The sequence below is a fragment of the Camelus ferus genome, chromosome 3, assembly GCF_009834535.1.
Source record: "Camelus ferus isolate YT-003-E chromosome 3, BCGSAC_Cfer_1.0, whole genome shotgun sequence".
In the NCBI taxonomy this organism is placed as follows: domain Eukaryota; kingdom Metazoa; phylum Chordata; class Mammalia; order Artiodactyla; family Camelidae; genus Camelus; species Camelus ferus.
In genome coordinates, this window is record NC_045698.1 from 42,684,375 (window position 1) to 42,707,642 (window position 23,268).

The 23,268-nt window shown below is 35.5% G+C and overlaps 1 protein-coding gene across 1 annotated transcript in view; it reads left to right on the plus strand.

The window, feature by feature from the left end:
* Nucleotides 1-23,268, plus strand: part of RNF180 (ring finger protein 180) — a 164,541-nt gene that overhangs the window by 110,469 nt on the left and 30,804 nt on the right. The window contains exons 5-6 of the mRNA XM_032468350.1: nt 6,482-6,707; nt 17,468-17,593. Of these exons, the coding sequence (XP_032324241.1) occupies nt 6,482-6,707; nt 17,468-17,593 (352 nt within the window). The remainder of the gene's footprint in view (nt 1-6,481; nt 6,708-17,467; nt 17,594-23,268) is intronic.

Sequence of the window (23,268 nt, forward strand, 5' to 3'; positions counted from 1 at the left end):
CCACCTTAGGAGATACTAAAAAGTGAGACCCCAGGGAGTTAAATATCTTGCGTAACGTAATACAGGCAATAGTGGCAAAGTCCAGCAAGATTGGCTCTAGAAATACCAGTTAAGTCTAACAATTTTGTTGTGTCATTTAGGATCCCTGTTACCTTATTGATTTTCTTTCTGGAAGATCTGTTCAGTGATGTTAGTAGGGTGTTAAAGTCTCCTACTATTATTGTGTCCCCATCAATTTCTCCCTTTATGTCTGTTAGTATTTGTTTTATGTGTTTAGGCACTCCTATATTGGGTGCATGTATGTTAACAACTATAATTTCCTCTTTTTGTATTGATCCTTTTATCATTATATAGTGTCCGTCTTTCTTTATCTTTATCTGGAGAAAACTATAATTCGAAAAGATACATGCACCCCATCGTTTATAGCAGCACTGTTTATAATAGCCAAGACATGAAAGCAACCTAAACATCCATCGATATTTGAATGGATTTTCACCTACAGAGAAATAGATAAAGAAGATTGGTACACACGCACACACACACACACACAGTGGAATACTGCTCAGCCATAAAAGGAATGAAGTAATGCCATTTGCAGCAACATGGATGGACCTAGAGATTATCATACTAAGTGAAGTCAAACAGAGAAAGACAAATTTACAATATTACTTATATATAGAATCTAAAAAGTGATACAAATGAACTTCTTTACAAAACAGAAACAGACTCACAGACATAGAAAACAAACTTTTGCTTACCAAAGGGGAAACAGGGAGGGAGGGATGAATTAGGAGTTTAGTAGCAGATACAAATTACTGTATATAAAATAGATAAACAACGAGGTCCTACTGTATAGCACAGGGAGCTATATTCAATATCTTTTAATAACTTACAATGATAAAGGATTCATTCTGAATCACTGTGCTATACACCAGAACTAACACAACTTTGTAAATCAACTATACTTCAAGAAAAAAATAAACACTTCCAGTGGTGGGAGGGTGGAGATTAGCTCTGGAGTCTTGCTCTTAACCACTGCCCTACTGTCACTTCTTGAAAAAAAAATAAGTAAAGAAATAAGGCCAAATACATCAGCATTCACAATAATTTTAAATAAACTGTCACTGCTGCTTTGTTTTCCTTATTATTAATAAAAATTTTTGACCTATTAATTTCTATACTAATTTTTATTGACTTTTTAAACATTGTTTGTATTATTTATCAGCTTATTATCTCCTTTTCTTACACTGAAGCCTCTAGAAAGTAACTTGAGTATGTCTGGTTGACTTTGTAGGATAATTTCCATGGGGCCAAAAACAATTGGACATTTGGGCACTTATTATATTAATTTGCTAGTTATGATGATGATACCTTGATATTTCTAACTTCCCTATAGAGCGTATCTAAATTTTCATTTTTGTTTTTACCTCCATCATTATCATTATCATTATCAGTTAACATTTATTATCTGCTAGGACTATTCAGAGTATATTAACTCACTTAAGAATGTGGTGATGAAGAGTGTTACTTCAGACCCAGATTAGCTGGGTTGAAATTCTGACTTCACCACTAGTTTCAGTAAGTGAGCTGTCTATATTTGTTCCCCTTGCTCTAGAAAATGATGATAATAATAGTACCTACTTCATAGGAATATTGTGTTGAGGAAATTAGTTAATATGTACAGCTTTCATCTTATTTCTAAGTCTGAAAGAATTTGGTAGGAAACATCAGATAAATGTTTACCTCTGTGGTAGATGCACTGTTTAAGAGCGAACATGTTTTGCTTGTGTTCATATTACTTTGGTTGATGAATAGGTATTTCTTTTAGAATCGATTTTAGTCTAGCTTCTCATAACATTCCTTCATTTTTAGTTCTAATCACGGGAATTATACAGAGGAAAATTACAATCTCTCACACAAATCTTGAATATCTTGTCTCCTCTTAATATTTTTCTGAGTGAATATCCTCAGTCTTATAGTACTCCATATGAGGTATGTAATTGGGGTGCTGCCCTGAGCTTCAGTATATTTCTATGGATAACTCTAATTTGTGTCCCTCAGAATATGATATGATCATATACAACATTAGGCACATAACCTCACGCTATACTGCAGTTCACGTTTCACTTGCTTTTTGAGTAACCACATCTAGTCAGTTAAGTCTCTATCTCTTCTTTACATTAATTGTTTTCAGCTAAGTTTCATTCATCTTCTATGTATGCAGTCCATTTTAGAGTTTTATTTCAGTCAGGAACTTACTAAGTTTTTTTTTTTAATCTTGACTCTGCTGTCTAGTTTAGCCTAGTTTACATTTTTATATTATTTGCTAATGGCATACCTCGTTCCAGAGAGGATTTTAATTGTTTTTAACTAGCCAGCCATCTTTCACGTTCCCTCCCCATTTCTGATAAGCATTTTTGAGGTCTCCATCTATGGTAATTGAAATGTTGTGGAGATGAAGATGAGTTCATAAGCATACCTATTAAAAACTTCCTTCAAAAAAAACCAGAAAACCTCCTTCCAGGTTGACATTTTATCTTTTAATGAGCAATTTTTAAAATAGAACCATTCTATCCAACAGTAAATTTATTATTATACAACCATACGTTTCTCCAATTTGGAGAAAAAGCCAGTGGAGTTCTATCCCTGAGGTAGTTGGGGGTTTTTTTGTTTTTGTTTTTGGCTCCTTGCAGAACAGTTTTTATTACCAGATATGTGCGATTCTCTGGATGGTGAAAACTCTTAACCCTCTTCAGTCCCTTTAAATAATCCTAGATGATGATGATCCTCGATGACTTTGTGTTATATCTATTTTGGGGATTAAGTCACTTAGCTCGATTAATAGATGAATAGTTTTTAACCTCATTTTCTATTTTCAAACTTCTGCCTTCAAGTTTATTTCCAGAATAATGTTGTGTTTTAAATAGCAAGTAGTTTGTTTCTTTATGTATATTTTAATGAAATCTAGTCACTTTTGTTATATGTGTAGGGTTAAACTATTTCATAGAAATAAAATTCTGTACAAATATTTGGGCTATAATTTGATCTAAGAGGTTCTTCAAATTATGATTTTTTTATGCCGTGAGTTTCTTTGAGGTTAATTATTTCAAATCTCAAGACATAATACTGAGAGTGTATATAAACAAAATAAGCTTTCACTATGAAATAAAATTTAGGTAAGTAAGCATCTAGGTCCAAAGATGTTTTTATTATCTGGGGTGCCCAAATCAGTACTAATTGTCCATTTACCACTTTCCTTTTTCAAGTTTCTTTTAAGTTCAAGACAGAATAGTCATATGACAATAATTATGAGAAAAATTGGGGATTTTGCTGCCTTTCCAGGAGGTTTTTTTATATTATTGTTCAAATCATAGCTACAAGCTTTCTGTTGGTGAGGGACACTTACTTCATATTCCCTCTGTGTTAACCTTTACGTATGTTATATGGGATTTCACAGAATGCTTGTTTCCTAGCTGGAGATAACCAAAAGGCCTGTAAGAATACCTAAGAACACTCAACAGAAATACCCACAGGAAGATACAAATCAATACAATATTTAACAAGCTGAACCTATGAGCATTTTGAGAATGTGATCACCCATAAGCAGGACCTACTCTTATTTCATTGGGGAAAAAAACTGTGTGCTTGTGTGTGTGTGTACACATACATACATACATATTTTTTCATTCCCCATTATTATCTTAACATTCTTTTGTGAGAAATAGAAAAGAATGGGCAAATAAAATTTATTATGAGGAAACAGTCAAGTAGTAGTGACAGCGAACAACTTTAGATAGAATAGCAGTGAAATCCTTTGGGGAAGTTGATATTTAAACTAAGATTTTAAAAATGAGGTAAAATTAGCCATATTAGACAAGGCCATGCCAACTAATTTTTGTTATGTAACAAATCACCCTAAAATTTAGTTGTTTAGAACAACCACCTATATATTCACTCACAGTTTTCTGAGTTGGCAGTTGGATCTGGGCTCAGCTGTGATGGCTTATTTCTGTTCCACATGGTGTCATCTGGGCTCACTTGTACATTTGCAGTTAGGTGATAATCCTTGGCTCTGCCCACACTTGTCTGGTGGATGGCTTGTTTCCAGCAGTCACAGTGGTGGTAGCTGGACCATATGTCACTTACTATTCAGCAGGCCAGCCTAGGCTTGTTCATATGGTAATAGACTCAGGGTTTCCAAGATCAGCAAGAAAGGATCATTCCAATGCACAAGCTTTTGTTAAGCCTTTATTTGCATCATGTTTGCTAATGATCCATTGGCCAAAGCAAGTCACATGGCAGAGCCCAAATCCAGAGGGTGGAAAAATAATCTCCGCATCTTAATGAAATGCCTGTGGGTGCACATAGAGAGATGGGAAGAATGTTACCTGTTTCATAGTCAACCACATAGAGTAGGGGCCTTTTGGAAGAGGAAAGCATCATGTCTTAAGGCCTTAAGACAGGAAAGTGATGTGTTTGTTAAGCTAGAAGACCAGTGAATTGGAGAGTAGCTCAGTATGGAGGATAAAAATGAAGGCTGGAACTGAACCATGCAGAGTCCAGTGGGGCACTGAAAGGAGTCTTATCTTATTACAAATGTAAGAAGGCACCATTAAGTAGGTGGCAAGAAAGAAAGAGATCCTAGTCTACTTAGGAAATGCTGCTGAAAGACTGATGAAGGTAAGTCAGGAAAGCATCGTAGATTTGGCTGAAAGCATTAAGATGAAAAGACTTCCTTTACCAGATATTGAGGTTTATTATAAGGCTACAGTACGAGATTGTATTATGGCATAGGAATAGACAGTAAAGTATGGAACAAAATAGAAGCTGACTCATGCCTCTTTGGCCTCTTAATAACAACATGGCACTTTAGAACAGTGGAGGAAACCAAGTCTTTGCAATAAATGAGCTGTACCAATTAATAACTACATAAAAAATAAAAATGAAATTTACCCCTAATTTACACTATACATGAAAATCAATTTCAGTTAGATTATAGGATGATGAATATTATTAAATGCAATATACTTCTATCTTAATGACCTTGGGAAAGGGTAAGAGATCTTAAATAAGATACAAAAAATATTAACCATAAAGGAAAAATGTTCTTTAAAATTATGAACTTCATTTCATCAAAAGACACTGTGAAAAGAGTGAAAAAGCAAACCAGAGAAAAGGAAAAATATTTGCAACACATCTAACCAGTGAACACAAATAACTAAATGAAATAAAAATGCTTACAAGTTTATAAGAAAAATTAGACAACCAATAAAGAATCAGCTAAAGACTGAAATGTGTCCTTCATAAAAACAGAAATTACCAACAGGTGGCAGAATGAGCCTGGCAGAAAGAAAGCAAAGCCATCTGGATAAATCAAATAATAGCTTATCCAGTAGAAAGGTTTTTATGTATTCTCAAGGTTCTGTTTGGCTCATTTATATAACTTTTACATCTCATGTAACTTAAAAATATTTATTCAACCCGAGGCCCACTCAAATTCGTCATTGATCTCCATATTTCACAACCATCAAAGCGAGGAGAAAAGCTTCTCCTCCACAGAGATTCCCATTGTGCCTCAGTGGACTGAGGTCAGGCCGGGTGTGAGGAAAATTTCTGTAGGCTCTACAGAGCCTGTGAAAAAGGAAGAGGAGAAGGTTAGCTGTGGTTAATAGTTTTGAGTATTTGTTATGTATCAGGCACTGTGCTAAACACTTTACATGGATTACCTCATTTACTTCTCACAGCATCCTCAGAGATGAGGAAATTGTAATGTTAAGTAACAGGAATTCTGCTACCAGACTTGTGCTGCCAACTTGAATGCCTCTTTTCCTAACTACTTAGTAGTTTCTTTCCATTTGGAAAGGAGGATGGGCTTATCATATTTCCCAGCTGCAAGGCTTATCCCAAAATTACTGCAAGTTTCCTTGGCTTATCTACTTCCTGACATAGCTTTGGCTTTGGCCTTTTCTTGGCTTTGAAGTCCAGGAAGGTGCAAAATAGAATAAAGAATGTTCCGTGCATGATATGAAGATGAAGTTTGATATCCTTGCCCTCACCTCTCTTCATGTGGGTGCCCATGCGAGGCTCTGTAACCTTGGGACAGTCAGCTTAGTTGTTGTGGTGGGAGAGGGATAAATGGGGAATCTGTACTCCTGGGACCTGACGCTTACTTAACAAGTGCTGGTTAAATAGAGATACAGGTATACTTAATGTGTTTAGGTACTGTATTTTAATATTTAGCATTATATAAAAATACTAAAAAGAATAAGAAAGACTTCTGGGTTTTTCATCTATGTTTCCAGTTTCTTCTTACTTTCTAAGGTAGCATTTCTGTCACTTTAATTACACCTCAGAAACAAATATACATGCTTCTCATAAATATTTTTATTCATTTTAACCAAATGTAAAGTCAGTCTCTCTTTCTCAAGGAAACCAATCAAATACTGAACTAAGAAAAATTGTTTTTGCTCATGTTTTGCAGACTTTGAATAATGAGATGAGCACAGATGATGACAATGAATATGCAGAGGAAAAGGAAGGCTACATCTGTGCAGTGTGTCTGGATGTTTATTTCAACCCCTACATGTGTTACCCTTGCCACCACATCTTCTGTGAACCCTGCTTACGGACTCTTGCCAAAGACAATCCTGCAAACACTCCCTGCCCATTGTGTCGGACAATTATTTCCAGAGTCTTTCTCCAGACAGGTAACTCTTATCTTTCATTAACACAATTGCCTGATTATTCTGTCTCTTTGTTCCAGTTCTAAAGGTACTTTATGAATTATTATGAGAAAGTTATTGAAAATCATGCACAGCATAATTTGTTACTCCAGTTTATAGAAAGGTGCTTCCCCAATTCATTAGAACTTTGTAAAAATCATAGAATCATAGATGAGAATAGTTTATCTCGACCACTCTACTGCTGAGATCTTTTCTAAAACATCCTAACTAGTTGTTGTTCAGCCTTTACGTGGACATCTCCAGTGTCATGGACATTCCATTAAAATTTGAAGCAGCGCTTTGGATTATTTATTCCTTATATCTGCCTTCCACTACTCCTCATTCTTGGGCCCTTTTCCCCCTCTGGGATCTCAAAGAGTAAATCTGTAAATACTTGAGGATAACTATTACGCCTTTCCCTCAAACTTTGGAAGTGAACCTTCTTACTGTTCTTAAGGTCTTTCTTCTTAAACTGGAAAGTAAAAAAGGAACAAGAATTTGTTTACCTAATTATCATGTAAAGATGAAATGTAACACAATATTTAAAGTATACTAATGGAGAGAGGAAAAATTTAGGGAGGAAATTTCTATATCTACATTGTCACCTCAACCATAGTGGAGCCAAATGAGGATTAAAGTGTGTACTTTATTAATAGTAAAACTGAAGATAACACATGGTACATTTTTCTTCCCCAAATGAAAATCCAAGGACGCATCTGCAAGGAAAACTCAGTTTATGAAAATAAGCTTTGCAAACCTTAACGTATCCAGCTACATGAAGGCTTGTAAACCTGTCTTACAGGCTCAGTAATCATACAATAAAGAGAAAGTAAAGCTTTGCCTCTCTGATCTGCCTAGTGCTTGTAGACTGGAGCAGAACATCACTACCCTGAACTTAGACCTGGAGACACAAGGACATGCCAAGCACAGTGACTCTACCCAGTAAAGAAATGTGGTGAGGGATGCCAAGCTGTCATCAGTGTCACCAGGCAGATCACTCTTCCTTTCATGAGGGAGAGAGAGGAAGGGGTGGAGAGAGGGAAGGAAGCAATTCCATGGAAGGACAGAAGCTTGCTGGAAGCTTCTCTTTTCTGGTTTACATTGAACTGGGAGAAAAGGGGGTTCTTTTCTTATACCAGATCCCTTGCTAGGTAGGTGCATTGGAGTGAATGAAAGGCTAACAATAACACCCCTTTCTCAGTGATATCTCTGATCATCTTTGCAAGAAAGCATTTACTAAAAGCCTGTTTTGATGGAAAGTATGTACATAGTGATTTAGACAGATGTCCCTGCCTTCCATGATCCATTTTAACATTGATAGGGATTTTAAAATTGCTTTCCTTGAGGTCTTAAAACAACAGTGACTCATGTCACTCTTGGTTCATTTATCAAAACAACAACGTCATACTTCCCTTTATTTCTAAAATTGGTTCTTATATAATAAATCTATTGGGAATATTTATTCCAATGGAGACTAAATTTGCTTGCGTAGTGTCATTTAGAAGCTGATAATAATAATGGGAACAAATCACTTAGTTACTTATACCTACCTCAAAAAGATTTAAGGTGTTTTAAGGTATATATTTAATGAAATAGCGAGACAAGGGAATTTATTAATTGAAATGGAATGTAAAGACCAGGTGAGGGTGGATGGGCCAGATGCATAAGCCATATGGCCCTACATGGTAACTACAATTAAATGAAATATTTGGTTTTAATATTCTGGCTGCCTTAGGAAAAATAAAGTAAGCATACAATTAAATGGTTCTCATGATCCTTGAAAAGAAACACACCAATCCCTAAGGATAAGCAAAGGGTTTTCCAGCACTTTAAAGGAAAATTTTTATGTGATTTCTAGGCATATTGACAGACAGAGTAAGCAGTGTCCTCAAAGCAAATGCAATACCAGGTTTTCTAAAATTGTATCTTATGATATTCTTTGATAAGAGCTGAGGGCGTATCAGAGTATAAATGAGGGAAAGCAACATCACTAGTAGCCAAAAAAATACGGTCGGTTTTCCTATAAAAATAATTTTTAAAATTATATAATTAGTGCAATTTCATTATAGAAAAATCAGAACATATAAATAAATTTATAGGCTCACAATCTTCCATAGTCCTACCATTTAAAGACCACATTTAGTGAGTATTCTTCCAGAACAGTTTATGTACATACACTTAATCATTTTTTACCAAAAAAAAAAATGAGTTTTGTATGTAAAGCTTTTGCCCTGCTTTTATTTTACTTTAAATTCTTGTGATCATGGTCTACTTAAGCTGTCTACTATTTAGATGTGTATTTATCATTCATTTCTTTGCTGATATATTTGGATAAATATTTGCACACATCTCTGAACACTTCCTTGTAATTGATTTCCAGGAGTAGAATTGGTAGTTAAAGCCTATGTGTGTTTTAAGGCTATGTATATATTACAAAATTATGCTCCAAAATTATTGCAAGCAGTAGAATACAAGGGCTTATTTTCTTGATACTCTGGACTACCCTTCTTAGTCCTTTTAAATCCCTTACCATGCCCTTTGCTGATTTTTCTTTTGATCTGTTCATCTTTTTCTTCTTTATTGCAAGAGGATTTTTTAAAATAGTATCAGCTTTTGCCATGTGCGGCCACTTTCCTGTTTTCTCATATGTCCCTGAATTATGTTTATTGTGTTTTATGAATGTGCAAAACTTCTATATTTCATGTAGTCTTATGTAGCAACTTTTGTCTTTATTATTTCCAATTTCAGCGTTAGGTATTAGAAGGCCTTATCCACTACAGAATTATATAAACAGTCTCTTTACCTATGTTTATTTTTGGTTTTCATTTTGTCCTCATTTCCCCACACTTAACTCCAGTCTATGTGTTATGATGTGTGGTTTGGTTAAGAATAGAGTACTTTTATTCCATATCATTAAGCATTTATTCCAGTAACATTTGTTGAACAATCCATTTTTCCTATGCTGACTGAATTGCACTTTTTAAAGTAATAATAATTACTAAAATGTATGTGTGTTCCTTGGCAGCTGTTCTTTTTCATTCATATTTTATCTTGTCCTATACCATATACTTCAGTCTTAAAATTATTCTAGTTTGTCTACTTTAATAACTCACAAATGAATTAATCTTATAAACTATTTGGGGGATAATTCACATCTTTAATTGACATTATTACAATATTGAGTGATTGTTATGGCATATTGCCTCTCAACACATTTCTGTAATTTCCTTCCTAATAAGGCACAGTTCTTATTAGCTTTATGCCTGTATATTTTGTTGCTGCCATTGTAAGTGAGATTTTTTTTTCCTCTTCTGGTTTCAGCTGCTTTTGTTGATATTTTGAAAAAGTCAGTTTCTAATCTTAGACTATTCTGTGAACCTTACTGAACCCTGAGAGTTATTTATTAAGTGAATGAATTATCTCAGCTACCTCATGTCACCATCCAATTGTGTACAAACCAGGGGACAGTTATTGTCAAAGGTTAAAGTGGGAAAGTTGTCATTTTCTAAAGGAACTCAAGACATTTGGCCAATGAATAAGGGGTTATGTTGTAACATAATTTTATTAGAGTAGCTCAATGGATAGAGATACAATTAAATTCCTCTCAGATTTATTCCACAGAATGTGCTTTAGCAAAATAATTTTAAACCTGAATTGTAACATTCACTAGTTATGTGACTTTGCTTAAGTTACTTAACAATGTTAGAAGTGATCTTGGTAAAAAAAGAACTTGACACATTAGGAAAACAAAAAAATTGTAGTATATAACCATTGGTCACTAATTAGTATCCATTACATCCTTCTTCCTTCCTAACATAAGACCCTAATAGTAGATCTGTTCAGGGAGGTGCTACATGCTGCATAACAGGATCTCTGGCCAAGGAACAGAAAAAGCTGTGGCTTACAAGCTTTAAATGGAGTGGGGGTCATCCAAGTGAGGGGGAAGGAATCCTTCCGCTAAGGAGATGATGGTTTTGTTGTGAGGGAAGGCATCATATTTTCCTGAATTGACTTTCTGATTGAAGCCTTCAAACCAAGCATGTCTTTTCCTCTCTTGTGGACTGACCCTGGAGGCAATCCTCATGTAGGCAGTCCTACTACAGACTCAGTGTTCCTTGTTCAGGAGTCCCAGTCCATGGTCATATGGAAGATGTAAGTATCCCAGGTGTTGCATAGGGAGCCACAGGGTCAGTGCAGCTTAACACACAACTCTGTAGTCTCAGCCCATTCAGATCACCCAAGACTCAGTGAGGAAGATTTCTACCCTTGTTCCACTCTTTTCCTTCATTCAACCTCTATCTCCCTTTTGACCACCCACCCCAGGCCACTACTCTTGTGCCTTTATGTGGTGGGAACGAGGTGCTGATAAGCAGATGTGCTGGTGACATCCACTGGAAAAAGGAAAAGAAAATGGCTAAGTCTTCACCTTGTGTATTGAAGTCCCTAACTAAGTAAGGAAATGGCATTTAAGCTAATCTAGGATTTTAAGCATGAAGCAGGCCTATGATTTTTCACCAGGGATATTTTGGCCGTCACAGTAATAGGAGGATGCTACTGACATCTGGTCAGCAAGGACAGGAATGAGAGATATCCTGCAGTGTTTGGTCCAAGGAAGAATTATCTTGTATTCTGTCTGACTTTTAGATGTCCTGCTGGGCTTTATCCAGGACATTACAGCTCATCCTAAAGAACATCATATTTCCTCTTTTTATCCACTGTGACACTGTGGTCTTGGTCTATTGTCCCTATTCCCATTAAGAACATTTCATACTTTCTTGTATTCTATACCTTGAAGTCTGTCTTTTAATTCTTACGCTAATAATAGTTTTGTTCTTACATCCATCCATGCCTCAACTCCTTCACTTTTCTGTTCATCTTGTACAGAATAGTCACTGCCTCTAAAATTCGAACTCATTCTTTATCAGGACTATCTACTTCATGATGTCTTTTAGTATCATCAGTCTTAAGCTTTAATATATGAGGATAAATCTTATTTTATTATTAAAAAAAGAAATAGAAAAATAGGCATAATGTTTACAGCAGTGTTTCTCAAATTTCTGTCATTTTCATACCACCTTTACAATTTTTACTGTATCCACATACCACCTGAACTATTTTTTTACTTAAGGGTTTTCTTCATATGAACGCACTTTTAAAAAGATACTTATTTTAGCCTCATCCTTAATAATGTATTTGTGAGTTTATGTATTTGATGTATTACTTTATACATCTCTTCTAATATACACTAAAATTAAATTGGTAACTATAAAAAATTTTTAATTTTTCATTCAGTTTCACCTCAAATCATTTCACATATGTCTAATGCTTTGCAAGCCAGGTCTTGAAAAACATTGCCTTTCATGTACGGAGGTTAATATCTAGGGGAAAAAACCTGAAAACAGGAATATTTAAAACAGTCCCTGGGGATCAGGAGTGGAGGTAGAGATAGGAGGGAGTGGAACAGATCATTTCTTGTTTTCGTTTTGGTTTTGGTTTTGAAGCCCTTTTATATCATTGGATTTTTTTTTAAAACATAGACATGTATTACTTTGACAGTTTTTAAAAATAAATAAGCAGACTGAGCTGCAGCATTGAATATGGCATGGGCAGGGAAGATAGAGTCCTTTTTCTTTTCACACAGAAAACAGACAGAATCATGGATTCTTTGAGGCCACGGATGGATGCTGGGATAAGCTTTTCAGGATCCTAGTATATCTCTATCCATAGGCTTTCAAAAGCCTTTTTCCTAAATCGTGAAGTGTAACTTTAAATACAAAATAATAATAGTATACATCATAGCAGCACAAAATGCTTAGCATTTTGTCTTAATCATAGTAAGAGCTCAATAAATGTTATGGTTGAATTAGGCTTAATTTAATAGATCTCTTCTTTGCTTTATTATCCCTCTAACAGAGGGTAAACTATTTATTCTCGGGTAATGAAACAGTTATTTGAAATGATTCTTCATTCTTCAAAGTCATTAAAGGACATCAATAAGCACAAAGTAAACACAGCTACCTGAGGTGAAAGCTTGAACAAATGCTCTAACCTGAGAAGATCTCACTTACAGTACTAGCAAATTTCTCCCTGGCCAGAGGGTTAAAAAATGATTGAAACAACTCTTTCCTTATTCTGGTACAAAAATTATGGGTATAAAATATTGCATTACCAAATATTAAGTAGAATTATTACATTAAAATGGATAAATCTTTAACTATAGCCTATCTAGCGAATAAAATAGGAACTCCCAAATGTTAATATCAGTTAAGCATAAATTATATTCTGTAATGACTCATATATTGTAAAGTCCATAACTCCACTTTGACAAAGCATCAAATACATAATTTTGGCTTGGGTTTGGTTTGGTCCCTGTGCACATGCCTGTCATCAGGCTACATATTTAGTTGGAGAATGGGACTTCCTAAGCTAGATTTTAACTCTGGACAGTTCACTATGGAAGGGTATGAAAATCTGGTTAAAATTTATCTTTAGAGGATACATAGGTAAATATTCATCTGTACTGAATGAGATAATCCTGGTTGGCCTCTTTCTAACACGCTGAGTTCCTACTGATCCCAAATAACATAGGACATGCAGTTACTGGGAGACCTTGCAGCCGCCCCAGGATGAGAAACTGTCAGGTCTGAAGAGTTGGTTCTGAGACTTCCATTACTGGCATCTTTGAGTCAGCCTAGTCATATTCTGTTTAATATAAGCTGTAATAGCAGACTCAAGTTTTCTCTAACTGGTGTTATTCCCCTTACAGGTGAGGATTTTTGGGTGCTCACATGGGAACAAAATGAGCTGCGCAGGAGAGTTAGGGTCCCTTCCAAGTGGGGCTATCTTGCCCTTCTTTCAGAAGTGCAAAATAAGCATTGCCCTTGAAGCCCTGAACACAGTTTTAAGACAGTTTGTAGATTTTCATTGATACACAGTAAAGTGGACTCAAATGTCAATCTATCAGCTCTTTTCCATTCCTGTGTAAGCGGAGGATCTAAGATCCTCTTGAAAGAGCACTCTAACTCCACTTTATCCTTGCTACTGTCCAACAACACAGACAGCTGTCTTAGATTGTATAACCTTGAAAAATAGTGACATCAACATATTAAAGAACAAGAGTGAGATGAGACTAATCTAAAAATTCTAAAGATTATCTCACAAGAGTTTGTTAAACTAAAAGCTCTGTTTAAAAATGAGGGTTAAGCGTCAGCTGGTAAAGATTGTTTTGTTAGAAGTCTTCATTTTGATATAAATGCTCACTGACTGGGACTCTGATTCCCAATCTCGTCTGTTCCTTGCAAATGTTCGGGGGTTGGCTGCCACCATTCCTCCTGGAACCAAATAGTACCTGTGAACAAGCATGCCCAGTGCCTACTGAAATGAAGGGAAGTTAGATTTTCACTCAGAATAAGATCCATCCTATGTGTATAATTCAAAACTCTTAGAGAAGTAGTCTTTTTTTACTTCTATTATAACATGCTACAAATTTCCTTTTTGTCGAATCTTTTTTTTTTTTTTGCAACTTGCATCTTTGGAAAAAGTGAAATATTATCTATTAACATACAACTCAGAAGGGAATTGTGGGGGGAAAAAGCTTTTTATAATAATGAGAAGTAATTTTAAGTGAGTAAAGAGGCCTTTAATAATCTAAATGAGGTGGCTGGACACATATATCCTAGCCTTTTAAATTAGAACATAATATTACTGGGTCCACCTAAATGACTGTGCCCTGTATTTATAATAATACTTGTATCACATTTCCTTCATTCATAAGACCCTAAGACCTGAATTAATCCGGTCATGGTACTCACCTTATAACTTAATGGTTACCTTTTTACTAGATAGGATTTAATGTAGGTACTATGCCTATTTCATGCCTATTTCAGTTTTTAACTCTTGTACTTAGCAGAATGCTTAAAAGTATTATTAACAAATATTTGATTAATCGTAATTAGTTATTTAAATGTAAAATTACCCTATTTAAGCATAAAGCAGAAATCAAAGTTGCACCACCCTGTTGGCACTGCCTGTAGTTCAAAATTATCCTGTCTTTATTTTATTGTTTGCAATATAATACAGTGAAACACATGGTGCGAGACCCTGTAATGATGTGAATTATGTTATGCAGTTGGTGACAGACTCTTAGCCAAATCAAAAAGACTAGAACTCCTTTATCTTAACAGTAATCTGCTATTTTTATGACAGTGTAACACAAAGATGCGGCTGTTTCCACTGGTACTGCCACCACATTTATCTAAATGTGCCATCTGAATAGACTTCAGAATCTTCCCAGGATATTCATGGTTTTGTCTTCTTCTGTCATATTCAATGATATGCAATATTGATTACGTCCAATACATTATAATATATATTGTAACAAGAAGCTTCTTCTCCCTAATAGGTAGGGAGGGATTGGCAAAGGAGGGAATAAAGGCAGTGTCTGTCCTTTTTTACTCCGAGCCCTGCATCTTCATCTGCTTTCAGATTTTATTCAGTGCTTTTTCCAAATAATTCTAATAAATGTAATGCTGAATATTTTATGTGTTGTCAAATCCTGCACTTCCAAGTTCAAATGCCACTAGAATAAGGCAGCACGGTTCTACAGAAAGAACAACATCCTTGGGTAAGGTCTGTACAGTTTATAGCAGAGTAAGATAAGGTTTAACCCATTTAAATAAATTCAAATAATTTAAGAATAGAGGATTTAAGATCATTTAATCCATTGGTTATCAAATCCAACTGTGCATAAGAATCACCCAAGAAGCTTGTAGAAAGCAAAGACTACTTAGGTCACATCCACAGCAGTTCTGCTTCAAGATATCCAGACAAGTTCCTAGAATTTGTCTTTTAACAAGTTCCCTCAGTGATTTTGTTGCATAGCCAGGCTCCAGACAGGCATTTTGGAATCACTGATCTAAGTACAATGCCCTGCAGACAGGAATTATATTTAATTCATTTCTATATTCCTAGCTAGACCAGCAAAGGCACACAGCAGTTGCAAAATGAATGTTTGCAGGAGATAGGGCAGAGAGCGAGTACAAAGGGAAATTCAGCACCTTATGACAGGTGCTGCAGTCACCCGCACGTGGTTGGTTCTGGATCCTCTCTTCTCCAAAGGCCTTTCAGATCAAGTATAGTAAATAAAATCTTCCAACATCTCGTAAGAGTACTTTATGGACACAGGTATTTATGTTCCACAGAATACTGTAGATACAACTCCCATCTCATTTTTCACATTTTAATAAAGTAATTTCTTTGGTCATCATTTTCTTAGGTATTACAGATATATTTATGAACCCTTTCTTGCTTTGGTGCATTAATTATATGGGTTTGTTCTACAGGTAAAAAGTACATTGTGCAACAAGTTCCTTGAAGCTAGGAAACAGAAATATCACAAGCGTCGTTATTACTCTTACTTTTCTCATCTTCCCTCTAAGACAAGTTTGATTTGTGGACAGTTATCAAAACCACAGTTATTGGAAGACTGTTACAAGAATGCCTTTGATCTGGTACACTGAATTCAGTTACACTTCAAAAGAAGTTTTCAGTTTAAGACAGGGCAGTACCAAGGCATCCTCTGGTTATTGCATCAACATTTTAGAACATGACTACAGGCTCTCCAGAAGAAGGAAGAGGTGGAGGGAGAGAAAGGAGAGGAATATGAATTCTTGAGTTGCAGACTCTTCACTTTGGTTTATCTTACCTCCCACACGAAATCTTCATTTACCCACCACACTGATTTTACTTTAAGGGCATTTAGAAAGTTGCCTCCCTTGCCTGGAGAAGTCTATTTTTTTTACATTGTTTCTTTTGTTGTTAAATGTAAATTTTATGAATCTGTTTTCCCTGTGAATTTCTTAGGTAAGAATCAATCCAAGGGAGTAATTAGGAACAATAGAGAAAATTTGATGTAACTGGTTTGAGCAGAAACTCAAAGCCTGAAGTAGAATGGAAACTGAGAAAATAGTATAGGAGTAATTGTGGGATGAAAATTGATGGAAAGACTAGTTTACTTCAGTTAGTAACCAACTCTACACTGGCCTCCCTGAGAACAGCTTCTCCATCAGACAGTTCGGACTCAGATTGTGCCTTGCTTTCCATGGCTCATATATAGAGACTTTCTACTATTTGAAGTGAATGTCATCAGGCATGTCCTTTGATGTGTGATTACTTCAAATGAATGTTTCCCTTTTCTCTGTAACTCATTAACAAGGCTCTAAAAGGTTGAGAATTTATTTCTACATTTTTTAAACTTCCTCACGTCGGCAGCAGTAGACTCTAAATGGTCCGCCCAACACATACAGGATGAAATAAAGAAACTATGAAGTAAAAATTTCTAAGGGTTTTTCCTTTTCAGTGTCACTCCTGAATCATGATTGCACTCTAGCTATTTATTGCTACACCCTTAACACATCCCCCTTTTTTTGGTCTACCTGTTTATTTCCATCTTAGACCACAGTCGTCTTGAGAGCAGGGACCATGTCTCATCCGTCACTGTACCCTCCGTGTCTGGTGTAGTATCTGACATAGGAGATGTGTATGCTGTGTGTGTAGGTGCAGCAGAGTTGCATCAAATTTGGAGGAGTTATGTTTGCTTGGGTTAAAGAAATAGTTGTCTCTACTTTTGTCTTCACTATCTTAAAGAGTTCTGAATTTATTAAAATACTGTAACAATCATTTGACAAGTTCTTGCCATTCTATTCAAATTAATATTTTAAAATGCTATGTTTTTTGCTTTATTCTAGAACTAAACAATGCCACAAAGACATTCTTTACTGAAGAATATTTGAAAATAAAACAAAGCTTTCAGAAATCCAGCTCTGCAAAGTGGCCGCTACCAAGCTGCAGAAAAGCATTCCGTCTTTTTGGAGGTAAGGAAGCTAATGCAAAAAAGGAAAGGAAAGAAAAAAGTCTGGTAACTCTTTTAAAGCTATTTTGTTTCTGCATTAGAAATGTTAGTAGGAGTATATTTCTGCACTGGTCCATTTTAAGTAAGGATTTTGCTAAGTATCTTCTTACTGAAAGCTGCTGGTGTACTCATGAAGAAAATAGAAGCCATACAGTAAGAGCGAAAACTGAGAGAAATTCATGATTAAATTTACTTTGTCTTGCTGCTGGCAACATTTAATATGTAGATAATGAACTTCATCTCAAAAGTAAGAGAGTTAACAAAAGCTATATTTGACAAAAGCACTAGTGTATTCCTTATAAAGATTCTGAACAACTCATTATCATGATTTTAGTTTATTTCATTTTAACATTGTACAGTTGTCCTGCAAGTTTAGGACAAGTGAAAAGTGTCAGAGCCTTGGTGTAGAGTGTCTCAGACGTGTGCAACAGACAAGGAATGTTAATTTCTGAGTTCACATCTGTGACCTCAGGGTCTGTCATAGAAATCTCTTACTTTGTTTCTGTTTCTGATTGTAAGATGGGAATAATTATTATATGCCCCACCTAATTAATATAGTTGTTTTAAGGATGAAATAAGCTGATGTGAAAACATTCTAAATTATAACTAATTGTGCTATACAGATACAAGGAATTATCAAATTAAGGGCAGGGCAATCTCTAATACCTTCTTCACGTTTGAGAATTTGTTACATGTAATGATGATCATACAATATAATTTTGTCTTTTATAAAACCATGGTAGTCAGAGCATGACCTGCTGTGCAGTTTTAGTATTTAGCCGTTACAGTGTTACAGGGTCTGGTTGGAAATGTTCAGACATGGGGAACTCTTGATCTTTGGGGAGCAAGGGGACTTGTACGAAGAAGACCAATAAGATCAGCATAGCAGTGACATAGAACAAAAGGAAACAGGAACAGAACCTGAATTGTTGAAGCAAAAGATAAATTGAATTACAAAATCCCCAAGGTTTGAAGAAAGTAGTTTAAGGGCAGATATAACTTTACACCGTAGTTTGAATAAAGTACCTTAAAAACATTTTATAAGCACATCCCTATTTTATATTTATACCCACTATTTTATAAAGTGGTAAGTAACTGTAGAAACTTACTCTCCATAGATTTGGCATAGACATATTTTAAAATATATCACATTTAGCCCAAAATATAATACGAAATTAAATATAAGAAAATCCATCTTAAAGGATTTCATACCAAAGAAGAGAAAATTTACTATATGAATTATGCATTTTAAAAGTTTCATTTGTATCCTGCCTTCCACCATACACCCAGATTTTAAAAAGAATGAAGCACCTTTCTGATAACTCCACAATTTCCTTCGTCTTTTTGTATTCTAGGATACCGAGGCTGTAAATTAGATATTTGTTTCTTTCTGATTTCATCTTGTCTTCCCCATAGAAGTACCACAGAACTTAACTTTTCATAAATTTTTATGGAGGAGGTTCAAAGTAGCTTTATTACACAACCTAACTTAAGAAATATATTCCTATCAGGACCTCAGCTGAGCTAAGCAAGAGCGGAGCTGTTCGGCTCAGGCAAAACTGAAAGCACAAAGCCTTTAATCACTTGGTGTGGTGGTATAAGCAAGAGTCTAAAACCAGAGGAAATGCCAGCTCCCTCCCACTCCTGCTATTCTGTTTTCCCCATGGAGCAGCACACTGGTCCAGGGACAGGTTGATCAGCACAAACATGGGGGTCATCTCATTGTTGAGGAAACCCTGAAGGCCTTGGCAGTTTTATGGGCCCTGAGGGGTGTATTTTTGTGTATGTTATGTTTTTTGTTTTTTGTTTTTTGTTTTTTTTGAAGGAGGAGGGATGGCAAAAAGGAAGGCTAGTAGTGAAAAGTATGAGGTACTGATTCAGAGTAAGGAAAAAGGTCTTAAATGTTCCCCCTTCTACCTCTCTAAAGAGGCCTCACAGGGGTCCAGAAGAAGCCCTCTCCCCAAGGCCTCAGATAAAGGACCAGGGATGCAGCCGCTGGGACGAGGGATATAAATCTGAGCAAGAGCATCACCAGCTGCAGGCCTGGACCTTGGCTGCAGCTCTTTCAGAGACTGTGATGCACAGGCTGCGCCCCAAGTCTGGGGTGGGGCGGGCAGCGCTCTCCTGTGCGGCCTGCCAGGCAGTGTCTGTGACTGCCCCTGGTCCAGTCTGAAAAGCCCCACAGATTGTAATCACAAACCAGACTCAGTTACCTTCTGCACTTCTTCTTTGTTTTCTTTCTGTTCCCCCTGAATTTTGTATTTATCATTTCTTTATACAAGTATATATACGCATACTTAATCAATGTCGTTTGATTTTGCTTCTTTGAACTTTTGCGGTGCTAATAGTATATGTCTTCTATACTTGCTCTCTCTCTCTCAGCATTATGTTTCTTGGATTTGTCCATTACAGTGACTGCAGCCACACTAATATATTTTTACTGCTATACTATAGTCCATTGTGTGAATATGGCACAATTTATCTGTTCTTCTGTTGATGAACAATTGAGTTATCCAGTTTTTTGTTGTTATAAACAACACTGCTATAAATAATATTTTCATGTCTCCTGGAGCGTAAGAGTTCCTCTAGAATAAATGCCAGCAGAAAATTGCTGGGTTGTAAGAAAAACACATACTTCAACTTGATTACCTAAACCAAACCATCTTCTTAAATGACTATTGATTTATCACCAGCTTTATCTATCACATTTGGTGTTTTCAGTCCTTTAGATTTTGCCAGTCTGATAGGTATAAAATGGTATCTCATTGGGGATTTAATTCCAATTTCTCTAATTACTAATGGGGACTTGTAAAATAACTTTACATGTGTATTGTCATTGAATTTTTTTATCTGTGAAATTCCTTTACGAATTTTGCCCATTTTCCTATTGATTGCATTTTCTTGTTGATTTCTAAGAGTTTTAAAATATTTTCTGATGATTCTTTCTCTGTAATTATATGAATGCCAGGTATCTTCTCCTAGTTGTGGTCTGTCTTTTCACTTTATGGTATCTTTCAGTGAACCGTAGTTCTTCATCTTCCTCATCATCTTTCTGGCATATATTATCTGCCTTAAGGAATTCTACTCTATCCCGTGTCATAAAGATATTTTCCTGTGCATTTTTCAAATAGTTTAGAGGTTTCTGGAATTGATTTCTGACGGTATTTTCAGGGTTTTGTGGGGTTTTGTTGTTGTTGTGTTACGGGGTAGGGATCCATTACTTCGGGTATTTTTTCCTGTTTAATTTTTCTGACCATCATTTACTGAAAATAATTCATTATTTCCCCACCAATCCACAGTGCTGATCTGTCATATTTTAAATTTCCATTTGTGTGAGTCTATTTCTGAGGTCTTTATTTGGTTCCTTTCGTCTACATGTATGATCCTATACCAGTACCATGCTGTCTCAGCTTCTAAAGCCTTATAACAAGGCTTGATATCTTCCTTCAAACTTGTTTTGCTGCAAGTGTCTTGACTTTTTGAGGGGGTATGGGGAGAGCTCTTTGAATTTTAGAATCATCTTGTCAAGTTCCAATAACTATGTTGGATTGAGGGAGGGAGGTCCTTTCAGTGCGTGAGTCAATGTGGGGAGAATTGACACCTTAATAACTTTCCCTATCCACTAACTGGTTTTTCTCTTTTTTTATTTAGATCTCCTGAGTCTTTAATGTCTTATAATAAAATGTGATAATATTCTTTGCAGGTGTTTTGTACATCTTTTGGCTAGCTTTATTCCCATGTATTAGCTATGCTGTCGTCTTCTTTTTTCTTCTCTGAGATTTGAGTGCAGAAAGTTGCACCAGTCCTTCTTAATTTACAGCATACCATCATCACTAGTCTACGCATCCATTTATTTCCTTTTATCCCCATAGCCTACTTTCCATAGATGTTGGGTTTATATAATGTGTATCTTTTTGCTTGTATTCTTAAATAATGTTTATTATTGTTTTCTGTGCATATATTTTTAATTTATAGAATGGTGTCATATACTGCATTTTGTTTATCTTTTTCATCTAGCACTAGGCTTTTAGAACCGTCCAGGTGGCTATGTGTACTTATAATCTGTGGGTTCTAATTAATGTTCTACTAAGGTGTGCATCTACCACACTTTATCAACTATTCTCTGACTGGAATACAGAATACCTCCACCTCCCTATCACTACATGTAACACTAATGAATATCCTAGTGTGGACCTTGTGAATATTTATCTGGTGTACAGTCTCAGGAGCAAAATGTCTGGGTCATAGAATGTGAATATACTTGGCTAAATAATGCCAGCAGTTCTCCCTAATAACAAGTATAGAGACCCATTAACAGTTTGAGGACTGGGAAGAATTAGAACTATGGAAAATGACAGGTACTGACAAAGAATGGGAATTAGGAACTCTCATCATTATTATTCTAATTTACATTTATCTAATTTCTAATAGTTTGAGATCCCTTCAAATGCTCATTAGTCTTGTGGATTCACCTTTTGTAACTGCTTTCCTTATTTTTCTAAGGGGGTTTCTGCCCTTGCCACCTTTCCAGAATTTCTTGTATAGTCTAGATACTAATCCTTGGTCTGCTTTAGTAGACATTACAAGTCTCTTATCCCATTTTATTATCTGTATATTAAGTTTGTCCATGATGTATGTCCTTCACTAAAAGAAATTCTTAACTTTGATACAATTAACTCCACCTTAATTTTTTAATTGTCATTGTGTTTCGAAGTTTTGTTGAAGTTCTTCCCCATCCCCAAGTCATGAAGGTTCCTGCTTAGGTGAAAGTATGAAGTTAATATGAAAAATCTTTCTCATTTAGGTCTTCATCCAGAATCCACCTCTTCTCATGTGTTGCAGAAGGTTCACATCTATCTTTCTTCAAATATTAGCCCACTTTTCTGAATTTTGCACAGCGATGCTGGGTTTTTTTAAACTATTCCTTAACTTGTTGTGTAGAAATGTACTTGTGGGATATTGATCCCATATTCAGCAAACTTACTAATTTTTATCCTTTTAATTTTTAAAAATTTATTATTTAAGGCTATAAATTTCCCTTTCAGTAATCTTATACATTTATGCAGGATTTTTTTATTCTTCATTTCTGATTATTTATCATAACAATAAGCCACTTAATTTGATACTTATTAAATCATCTTAGTGAAAATAGCAAAATTAGGATCATATCTGAAAATTAGGACCTGTGATATCCATAGTATACCACACAATTCAGCAAACCATGCCATCCGTGGCATATTAATTGTTTCTCTCAGAATAGTTTTTTTTTTCAGCTTAATTTTTTGAAGTTGGTAGAAGGAGGCAAGGTGGGAAGGGGGATCTAACAGGAAAAAATAGACATTCACATAGACACCGTCGGCTCCACACAATTAGTGTTCTTTCCACAAAAACAAAACATTTTAATACAGTTTTAGATTTCCTAATCAATGAAGTTCATTTAAAACTCCTTTTGAATCCATTCAGCCATAAAGCTAACTCATACTTACCTACAATAGACCCATCCCTTTTCTCCCTATCAAGTAGTGTCTTAGAGATACTGATGAGTAAGCAAACATGTTTTAAATTTTTTTCTTCTTACAAATATGTATTTTGTGTATCTATACAGAAAGTGAGTAATGTGAAAAGGAATAGAAATAT